Below are 11049 nucleotides of genomic sequence, written 5' to 3'. Positions count from 1 at the left end.
CATCCGGCTCGCCCTGCTCAGCGTCCTCCTTGCCGTCCCCGAGGCCGGTTTCGGCGCACTGCTGGAGCTGCACGTCAAGGTGGGGGGGTAATGTCACAACTTCCTCCGAAGCTGCCTCCTCTCCTGGTTCGGGTATGCTTCGGCGTTCCTGCGTAACTGTGGTTGCGGAATAAAGTCTGTTATTCTGTGATTTACCCTCCTGCGCCTGACTCCTTCAACATCACCTCATCACAGCATACTGCTAAAGCAACACTCGAGTGGTTTAAGAACATTTAAGAAACATTTAAATGTCTTGGAATGGCCTAGTCAAAGCCCAGACCTCAATCCAATTGAGAATCTGTGGTATGACTTAAAGATTGCTGTACACCAGCGGAACCCATCCAACTTGAAGGAGCTGGAGCAGTTTTGCCTTGAAGAATGGGCAAAAATCCCAGTGGCTAGATGTGCCAAGCTTATAGAGACATACCCCAAGAGACTTGCAGCTGTAATTGCTGCAAAAGGTGGCTCTACAAAGTATTGACTTTGGTGGGGGTGAATAGTTATGCACGCTCCATTTTCTGTTTTTTTGTCTTAATTCTTGTTTGTTTCACAATAAAAAATATTTTGCATCTTCAAAGTGGTAGGTATGTTGTGTAAATCAAATGATACTAAAATTCATTTTAATTCCAGGTTGTAAGGCAACAAAATAGGAAAAATGCAAAAGGGGGTGAATACTTTAGCAAGCCACTGTAGAACATCAAATTCACAAGTAGCAACTACAAGGGCATCAGACATATGATACCTCGGCTCTTTCTGTCCATTTCAATTTGGCTGACAAGGGAAATACAGTACCACCTCAAATATGAAAAGCTAAATGGTAACAAGTGAAAAGCAGAGGATAACAACATAAATTGTGATAATCCTCCCCTAGTTGTGTTCAACTTGGTCCTCTTCTCACACTAGTGCCAATTTTATTCAGGTCATCGGAAAAGAAACGGGGATGCTTGATAGTTTGCACTTCACTGCTTAGGAGTCTAAACAAGTTGCACAATAACCTACATTTTTTTATGGAGAGTTGAGATAATAGCTTTCCATATCATGTAATCTTATGAGGCAGAATGTTATCACTCACAGTAATTAGTTCAGATTTCATTTTTTATCTTGTTTGCATCTCAAAACCAGCTACCATTGGTGGCATATTATAGCTGAAATGTATTTTCATGCATAAATTGCCAAAGTGACCCTAGGCTGTGACATCCTTTAAGAAAAATCTACAAACAGGATTCTGAGTGATTTTTCAAGTTTGTTCAACTGGAATTTAGGCTTTACTTCAGCTGCCCTGGAAAATCACAAGCTAAAGGGGAGGGTTAAAACTCCTAGTTGTTCAACTAAGGAAACCGCTTAGATGTTGACCAGCACTAAAACATGTACAAACCTGAAATGCTGACAAAATTGATGGATTGAAATTAAAATGACAAGTTCGGAAGGGAACCAAAAGTAAAATACTGGTCAACTTCAGGGCAAAAAACTGAGCACCAATAAATACAACTAGTGTGAGTTAATGACAGCGCGGTTAAGGGCATTGATGGAAATGTGACTAGCCATGAGAGGGCGGTTCTGAAAAAGCAGATGGGTGATTATATGAGCTAAAACATGCTAATCTAGTATGGCAGGTGAGAGAAATATGATTTTAATCAGTTAATGTCTTCAAATAGGAGGCGAGACCAATGTAGTAGCCCCTACTGTTTTTCTTCTTTACAAAAAACAAATCATCCAACAGAAAGGCCGGCAGGAGGCATGTAAAAAAAAAAAGAAAGAAGAAAAAAAAGTTAAGGGATGAATGGTAAGCACAAACTAGTCACAGCATGACCATAAGCTCAATATCCACCAGATATGACAATATTGCCATCCATCTTTCCCATTCTGAAGAGAGAAAGCAAACTGTATCGACCATTTCTTGACAAACTCATTTACCTACTATCTCATTAACCCATAGCTCTTAGAAAGGGGCAGCTGGTGAAGGGAGGTGGGAGTGTGGGATGAACACACTTCACAGCTGGGGCCTCGCCTCGGGCTCCCACACCCCAAAAATAGCCCTCTCCCCACAGACACAAGCCCTCACCCCCTCAGGCTGGACTTTGGCAGCAGCTCTACAGCCGGTCCATCCGAAAGGCGTCTTCAGTGGCGGGGTCAGTGAGGACCATGTCAGGGTCATTGAGCATGTGCAGCCCGTCCAGGGTCAGCGGGTCGATCTTCAGCTCATCTAGGGGAAACTGAGAGTCTGCGTCGAAGCTGATGTCAGCCGACAGAGAGCTGCAAGACAACCCCTTGGACAGTCTGGGTGGAGACTCTCCCGTGGCTTAAACACACATGGTTAGAGAGATGAGGAGAGGTCAGAGTCTTCCAGCTGTGTTTACTCCACATAAAAAACAGGATCTCATTAAATATTTCAAGGAACTGTCAATAACTACAATTGAGTGCTAAGCAAAATAACATTTAAATAAATACCGAAAACCTCTACTTTTAATTAATTTAGCTGAAGTTAGGAATGGAGGTACAGTCATGACTGAAATTATTGGCACCCTTGATAAAGATGAGCAAGAAATAATACAAATACTGACCTATATTGAATGCTCAGAATAAATACTATTTTATACTAATACAACTGCTCAGCTACAAATATTTTGTTTAACAAGTAACACATTTTTCTCTAAAAGATCGGGGTGCCAATAATTTTCACCCCTGTTTTCAATACTCCGGCACCCTCCCTTTTAGAGGATAACGGCACTGAGGCTTTTTCAAAAGTGTTTTATGAGATTGGAGAACACATTGGGAGGGATCTTAGACCATTCCTCCATACATAATCTTTCCAGATTCTTGATATTCTTTGTCTGCGCTTATGGACTGCCCTCTTCAATTCAAACCACAGGTTTTCAATGGGGTTCAAGTCCAGAGACTGAGATGGCCATTGCAAAATCTTGATTTTGTGGTCAATTAACCATTTCTTTGTGGATTTTGATGTGTGCTTGGGGTTATTGTCTTGCTTTTGTGTGGATTACTGTGGCTTTTTAGCAGCAATATTCAAACTGCAAATTACTTTGCTATTCTTACTACATGTAATAGAAACCATATGTCCAAATTATTATTTGTGAAGGCAGTTTAGACCTGAAACAGACACTACATTCTCAGACTGTTAGAAAACGTTCTCGACGAACAGAAAACAAATGGAATGCGTTAGCTAACGATTGCAAAAGTTCACAAACAATTTCACTTGCTGAACGCACCTCAGATCAGGGATTTTTCTGCCATTGAAATCCTCAGAGAGTATAAAAAAATGGAAATACATTTTCGGGATGGAAAAACACTTTCAGTGTAAACTTAAACAACTAAAACCAGATATAAAGTATGTAGAAAAGATAATGAAACTATATATTTTCTAAATAATATAATCTTTGAGAACTAACCATCACCAAAATAAAAGCTAGATGGAAAGGGAAAATAGAAAATTCCAAAACATTTAGCAGTATAGATTTTGTTATTATGTTTGAGCAAAACAACACAGCATTAGCCATGGCAAAATGCGTAGAATTGCAGGACATTAGCTTTAAAACTGCAAAAATCTGTCGATGTGCCCTTGAGCAAGGCACTTAACCCTAATTGCTCCTGTAAGTCGCTCTGGATAAGAGCGTCTGCTTAATGACAATTGTATTTTTCCTTTTTGTATATTTGTCCCCACAAGAACAAATGGGTTGGGCTGGCCGACTAAGATAGAGCTCACCCTGGCCCTGGTAAGTACTTGTTCTTCCTAGGTAAATATACTAACAAGAGCAGTCCACTTAAACATTCACACAGGTTATGGAACAGCTAGGCGTGCCTTGGACCCGTAGACATAACAATAGTTAGAGCCTTGTATGGAGAGAGTGTTTACACTGACGGAACTCTATTCTACTGCCTAGCCTTACTGAGGCTTGAGTGAGCCACCTGGTGTGTCAGAATAGTACCTGTGAGAATGATGTTGGGGATGTTGCCATGGCTACTGTAGCCCAGCTGCTGGGAGTCTTGTAGGTTGCCGTGGCTACCCGTCAAACCCATCATGGCTGCTTGGGAGTAGTTGAGGGTTGAGCCCTGGCCGTACAGACTATTGTTGTCGATCATGTTGAACTGCTCCAGCTGTTCGAGGAACAGAGAAAGCACATCAGCATACCATGAGGTTAGCCAACACTCAACAACAAGGGATCATTTCTGTACACAAATGATAAATATAAAGATAAAGTACAATGGAAAACAAACTAGAGGCATATTACTCTATAGTGTTTTGTTTCCCAAATATTGTCAGAATGGATCAATGGATAGCCCATTATATCAAAAGTGTCTTATCCAATATATGTTCCACTATTGTGTTGTGATGCAAACATTTTGGAAAATATTGCCATATAAAAAAGTATCTAATATTAGCTTGCATAATTAGTCCTGAGGTGGACTGTTAAACTTAACTTACCTGTTGGGAGAGAGCACTGGTCTGTCTGGATGTGAGTTGCTGGTCATAGAAGTCAGCAAATACACTGCCCAATATGGAGTTGTGCTAGAACACAAGCAGATCCCCTCTTTTTGTTAAAAACAACACCAGGATATTAATGCACAAGTATAAAACACGGGAGAAGAAGAGCAGACACAGAGAGCGTTTGAATCACACCACAACTCTGTAAATGAATGATTTCACAATTCATAAGACATTCATATCAAATGATTGGGTTTGGCTTTCCATTGAGCTCCAGGCAACACAGAAAACACTGCACACATCTGAAATCCTGCAAACAAACCATAACATATTGTAGCCCACAGTCTAGATTAAGCATGATACAGTACAAGCCCATCAATTAATTAGCTGTGCATTCAACCTCAATCTCATCCATCATAGTAACCGCTTCAGATCTATGCCCATCTCATCTTTAAAGATGACTCGATAGATCAATTGCATTTACCTCTTGTTTCTCTGATGTTCATGTTAAGTGCCCAACCAGCCAATATGTCAACATGCACTGAATACTAGGACCTACTCGAAAGCACATAAATGTTATCAACCCACAACCAATAATGTTGTAGGGAGTCTTTCAAAGGGTTGCGGTTAACATGCAAGCCTTGTACTGAGAATTCTGATATACTTTAAATAAATACAATGATATGAAATAAAATGAAATCATATGGAAATCCCTTTTCTGAGTAAAGCTAGAATTTACAAAACATTCAATCATCCAGAAATGCTCTTAAAGTTTTAAGTGCATATCCTTATTAAACCCGAAAAAAGTATCCTCTTTCATTGTCCGCCTTAATGTATAAATAATAGGAGCATATTCACAGGCAGTCTCTAAGGCAGCCTTTGCCATGCCCCTTTAAGTTCAGAACCACATTATCTGTGCCCTGCCAAAAGAACAGCGGGGAAGAACATGATAATAGCACATGGACTGTCAGCTGCACTGCATATAACCCACAACACTGTAGGTTAGCCATCTAGATGAGAGAAAGAATCGATGGTAAAGCCAACAGAAGCACAAACGAATGAACAAACACAACAAATATGTAGCTAGTAGCTACTGAATGAAATCTTTTCTGATTCCCCTAACAAGAGATTACTTAGTCGTTCAATGTTGTAAGTTCAATGTAAGTTTAGGCCTATATTATACATTTACATTGAACTTACAACGTACATCTAGCCTACAGGTCCTTGTAGAGGGACCCTGCTCCTTCTTGATTTTTCACAATAAACAAGTGATTTAAAACTCTAGCAAGTATAAAAGGTGGCTCAGGTGGCTAAGTGTTAATACTAACTACATTTTCCTTACTCACCTAACTAGCTAAAGTGTATCAATTAAGCGACTATGCTACGAGGCCACTTAGGATGCAGACACAGAGAAGCAGCAGGGGGGACGGGGTCAGTGACACTGCGAGAAACGACGATGGGGGTGGCAGGGGGCTTGGTGACACAAGAGCAGCCAGTAGGGGCAGCCAAGGGGCCCAGCTGGCGACGAAAGCAGAACTACGATGGAGGAACAGTGTATACAGTCAGCGGGTTTTGGTGTACACGCCCTTACTTGAGGCGAGCCTCCAGGTGAGAAGCCTTGATTGGAGACTGGAGAGGTTGGAGACTGATTGGCTGAAGACCCAGCCCTACTGCGGTACTGTTGGGGGAAAGAGCCCTAATACAGGATATTTTTGTTAGACTGACTGACTGACTGACTGACTGAGCCCCTTCTGAGAAGGTATGCTGTGTGTGTCCCAGCCTGGCCATGAGGACACATACACACAGAGGATGGGGCTCATGTCTTTGCTAAATCTGTGCTAAAGATGCCCTGGATTAGTTGACTTGTACCATCATCATGGCCTTGATTTAGCCTAACTGCATAAAGAGACCAGAATTAGGCTAACAATCAAATGTTTAATGGAATCCCTCAGAGACTCTCTGGCTTCAATGATCATCAAAAGTAATTGTTATGTAAGGGTTTGTTCCTCCTTTAGGGTGTGTACTGTGCAAATAGCTGACTCACTAGCTAGCCATTTGGGGTCATTCTTCAACAAGATAACCGAGTAATCAACTGGCATTTACAGTAGTAGCTCTCTCCTCTCTGTTTGTCTTCCGCTCAAGACAAGAGCACTGAAATCCACTTCCACAAGATCCAGCACATCACCAGTACAATGGTCAAATTCCATACGCTAGCAGAGTGGAACTAACCTTCCACAGAGTTGCATTGTTTTCCAGAGAACGCATAGAGCCCGGAGTTCATTATCCCTTTTATACCGTGGCTATAATTTAACACATTTGCACGGTAGAATTCAATGGCTAGTTCATTCTTACATGTTCAATGTTTGAGCTGCTTTCGAAAGCAAAAGTCAAATTGAAAACATTATTGGCATTGTTGAATTCGATTTTCATAATAGCAAGCTAGGACTGATGGTTTGGTTAGCTAAACTAGCAAGTCTGTTTGTTTGGTTACCACGACAATCGTTCATTATTTTCCATAGAGCGCATAGCCCCTCATTGATTATTCTTTACTAATTGTACATATAGGGCCTAATATAGATTTTTCTGTAGCCTACATGTAGGCACACATAATAAAGCGGTAGTATTAAAGCGGTAGTATTAATCTCACCATTTGAATCTCACCATCACTGTTTTTATAATGAGAAAGTGACACAAAACCAGGTTCATTTTTTTTATGGAAGGATTTGTATGGAAAGCCAAGTTGAAGCCAACCGATGTTGTCGTCCTCATAATAACCGCACGTGGTTTTACCGCAACAGAGTAGCAAGAGCCTTCAATTGAAGCGGCGGGAAACAAAGGAATGTGGCCACATCTCTCACAAAAACGGATCAAAAATGAAATCACAGATAATTATAAAGGAGCAGGAGAACTTATAATTTGGCTACAATAATTACAAGGACTTCTCAAGCACCAAATTGTGGAAATGTCTGATTTTCAAGGTAGGCCTACTCCGGTACTTGAATTTCTGAGCTCCAAATTCAAGTTCAAGTAGGATTCTTCAAGCCCCTTGTATTGTTTAAAATTGCAGGTGTAACATGGAAAACAAAATGTATTTGTTATGTTATTTCATTACCAGATCATGTAAAGACGCCCACTAGGCTATGTAATTTGTTGTCATTATATCCAGAATAATTCATAGGAATAGCTTTGAGTGTTGTGGTCCTCTGTAGCTCAGCTGGTAGAGCACGGCGCTTGTAACGCCAAGGTAGTGGGTTCGATCCCCGGGACCACCCATACACAAAAATATATGCACGCATGACTGTAAGTCGCTTTGGATAAAAGTGTCTGCTAAATGGCATATTATTATATTATTATTGTGCAATAGTCTATCCTACACAATTGCACACAGTAGACACTGTGTCCAATTCGAGGCACAAAAACATATGAAAACATGAACACATTACCCTGATGCTTTCTCTGTGAAATCTAACAAGACCCTGCTGTAAATCAAGCAGAAAACAACAGATAATCAACATAAATTCGCTAGGGATATTAAATCCAGCGTGGATCCAGGCACAACTGTCTTCATGAATGGGACACCAAAATATTCTGGACATTCCTCGCGAACACCTTTTTTCCAGCACTCAGGCTGTTGTTGCATCACAACAGCTGCTCGCCACTTGACTGTCATTCAGAAAATTCCTTCCTGGATCAGATTATTATGTGGGAATAAGTATCAAGGTAAGGTGACTCTCTCGATTAGAAACATTCGATTTTGCAATCGCATTTATTATTTTGGATTTGTGTGCCCATGAAAACAGTTTTCACCCCGTAACATAAGAAGACACGAAATGTTACGTAGTTACACTGCATTTCTGAGATCTCTATGCAAAAAAACTGTCCAACGGCTAGATCCAGTATTCAAGTTCAATGTCTAATTTAACTGTAATGCTTAATATATATATAACAACAACTTAAACTGCCATAAATGCAAGGACAGAAAAGTAATGTTTTGGACAAATCCGTCAAGACACCAACCATGATAAAGGGTTAAACATAGGTTTTAAATAAACTCGTGAATTGTATTGAATATAGCTATGATTCCCCACTTATATCTTAATGTAATGACATTAAAAAAATTGGCAGATTATAATCAATGATTTATCAACAGCTGTAACAAGTTGTCCAGTGTTGGAAATCCTCACTGATACCCTAGCTTATAGAAAGACCTATGTATGGGTTGCTCAATAAATGATGCAGTGAATTAAGAAATAAGTGATGCTATATAGCTGAAGCAGATGCCTCTACTACGGCCATAAAATCAAAGTAAAAGGGTCAGCAATAGCTTCAGACGCATCAAGTTTACATAAAAACAGAATAACTTGTCATGATAGAAAACTGCACTCTGCTAAGAGGTAGTATACAGTATATGAACACACTTGCAACAGAAACTGATGCATTTGTATTGTAATACTATTCAATGAACCGTCTGCCTACACATGGACACTAAAATCTCTATGTTCAACACTCACGGTTGGGGCGATGCAAAAGCAATGTTTAAATAGAGAGATTGAGCAATAACAAACAATGTTGAGCAAAATTATGTTTGACACTTAAATTCCAGAGCATTTCTCTACCGAATGCTCCTGCAGCAGAAAAAAACAACCTACGTGTCCTGCTTTAAGAAGTAGGCTAGTTCCTTTGACCTCAAGATCAAACCAAAGATAGTCGAACAGGAAAAACAAAATGGTGTTCCATAGTGTAGGAACACTCTAGGTCGGTTTGAACACTAAATTTTCCTACGGACATACTATAAGATAGGGAAAAGTTTGAAGAGGGAACGGTTTGAGAAGGTAAGCTTACCGAGTTCATATCCATGGAGTTCTGTGTCTGGATGGAGGAGGTGTTCAGAGGGGATGGGAGCTGGATCTGCCTAGTCAGTCCCTGAGTGGTCTGTTGCTGTTGCTGTTGTTGCTGCTGCTGTTGAGAGGAGGACTGGCTGAAGAACGCATACTGGGACAACTGCGCCTCCAGTGTCATGGCATCTATGGTCTCCGCCTGAGACAGATGGACATAAGGGTTTGAAATTAGTCAGTGGGAAAAAGGGAGAATTATGTCTACAAACTGTGATAGAAAATAGAGTGATAGAAAAATCTACTACAATCCTCGATTCTCGTACCTTTTAGTCATTTGGCAGGTGCTTTTATCCAGAGCAACTTTAAGTGCATTCAAATAGGGAAGGATACAACTACAGAATACAATAATTGTCAATACACTAGGAAGGTTCTTTAGAAATATGTAACAATCACAGTGCTAGAAGGGTAGAGTACGGTACGTGCTACCTGGGCGAGGGTGAGTGGTGGTGACAGGGTGGGGGAGAGCTGTAGGGAGTGGTGCTGGTGGGAGTCCTGGTTGACAATGTTGTCCTGCCTGCCTTGCTGGGAGGTGGTCTGTCCTGGTGGGACACAAAACAGCAAACATCCCCTTGAGAATTCCCACAGTTTCATAGATAGATACATTTTGGCAAACTGTCTGCCATGTTGGCACCATACGTTGTCATCATCTCCTAACATCTCCCCACTTTTGGTGCCTCTTGTTGCCACATGAAAATTCAGAATTTCAAACTGGGTTTGCAAAACAGCACCCAGTTTGAAATTCTGAATTTTCATGTGGCAACAAGAGGCACCAAAAGTGGGGAGATGTGAGGAGATGATGACAACGTATGGTGCCAACATGGCAGACAGTTATTGTTCTGGAAGGTGGACTGAGAGGTCACCTTGGCTGGTGGAGCTGAAACTGTGTGAGTGGCTGGTGGACAGGTTTCCCGTGCTGTTGGAGGCGCTGAGGGTGGAGTCTTCGGGGTCCAGGGGTGTGGGCAGCGGAGGGGGGAACTGGATGTTGGTCAGATCAGGCAGGGAGCCACCGCCCGTGTTGTTGGCTGATGGCATTGGCGACGCGGTCAGATCCTGATCCGGAGACGGAAATATGCTGAAAACAGAAAAAGAGATGATTGGCATCCCCACAATGACAGTTGAGGTAGTATCAATGATGTATATAAACACTGGATTGCTGATGCTATGTATTGGCCAATGAGAGGCTTTGACGCCACCGGTCGGCCATATTGGTACTCCTCAGAAGAAGCAGTCCCTCCATAGGAATGAATGGAATTCTACAGTATTTCAATTGAAAGGACAAAATTAAATGTATTTACACTGCCTTCAGAGTGTATTCATACCCCTTGACTTATTCCACATTTTGTTGTGTTACAGACTGAATTCAAATTGGTTTAAATTGATTTTCTCTCACCCATCTACACACACGCTTATCCAGAGCGACTTACAAATTGGAACCCCATAACGACAAAGTGAAAACATGCTTTTTTTTTATGTTGCTAATTTATTGAAAATACTATACAGAAATATCGCATTTACATAAATATTCACACCCCTGAGTCAATACTTTGTAGAAGCACCATTGGCAGCGATTACACCTGTGAGTCTTTCTGGGTGAGTCTCTATGAGCTTTCCACACTGCCCATTTTTATTTTCAAAATTCTTCAAGCTCTGTCAAATTGGTTGTTGATCATTGCTAGA

The 11049-nt window shown here is 41.0% G+C and overlaps 1 protein-coding gene across 1 annotated transcript in view; it reads right to left on the bottom strand.

Annotated features, from left to right (window-relative positions):
- Window positions 1–587: 587 nt before the first annotated feature.
- The window catches only part of LOC311150751 (CREB-regulated transcription coactivator 1-like), a 30655-nt gene continuing 20193 nt past the window's right edge, over window positions 588–11049 (bottom strand). The window contains exons 8-13 of the mRNA XM_084188275.1: window positions 10233–10444; window positions 9799–9911; window positions 9320–9514; window positions 4478–4561; window positions 3981–4149; window positions 588–2338 (exon numbers count right to left, since the gene is read on the bottom strand). Coding sequence (XP_084044401.1) covers window positions 2130–2338; window positions 3981–4149; window positions 4478–4561; window positions 9320–9514; window positions 9799–9911; window positions 10233–10444 — 982 coding nt within the window. The 3' untranslated portion in view covers window positions 588–2129. The remainder of the gene's footprint in view (window positions 2339–3980; window positions 4150–4477; window positions 4562–9319; window positions 9515–9798; window positions 9912–10232; window positions 10445–11049) is intronic.

This window comes from Coregonus lavaretus (assembly GCF_964263955.1).
Source record: "Coregonus lavaretus genome assembly, chromosome: 23".
In the NCBI taxonomy this organism is placed as follows: Eukaryota; Metazoa; Chordata; class Actinopteri; order Salmoniformes; family Salmonidae; genus Coregonus; species Coregonus lavaretus.
This window is presented reverse-complemented; position numbering and strand designations above follow the sequence as displayed.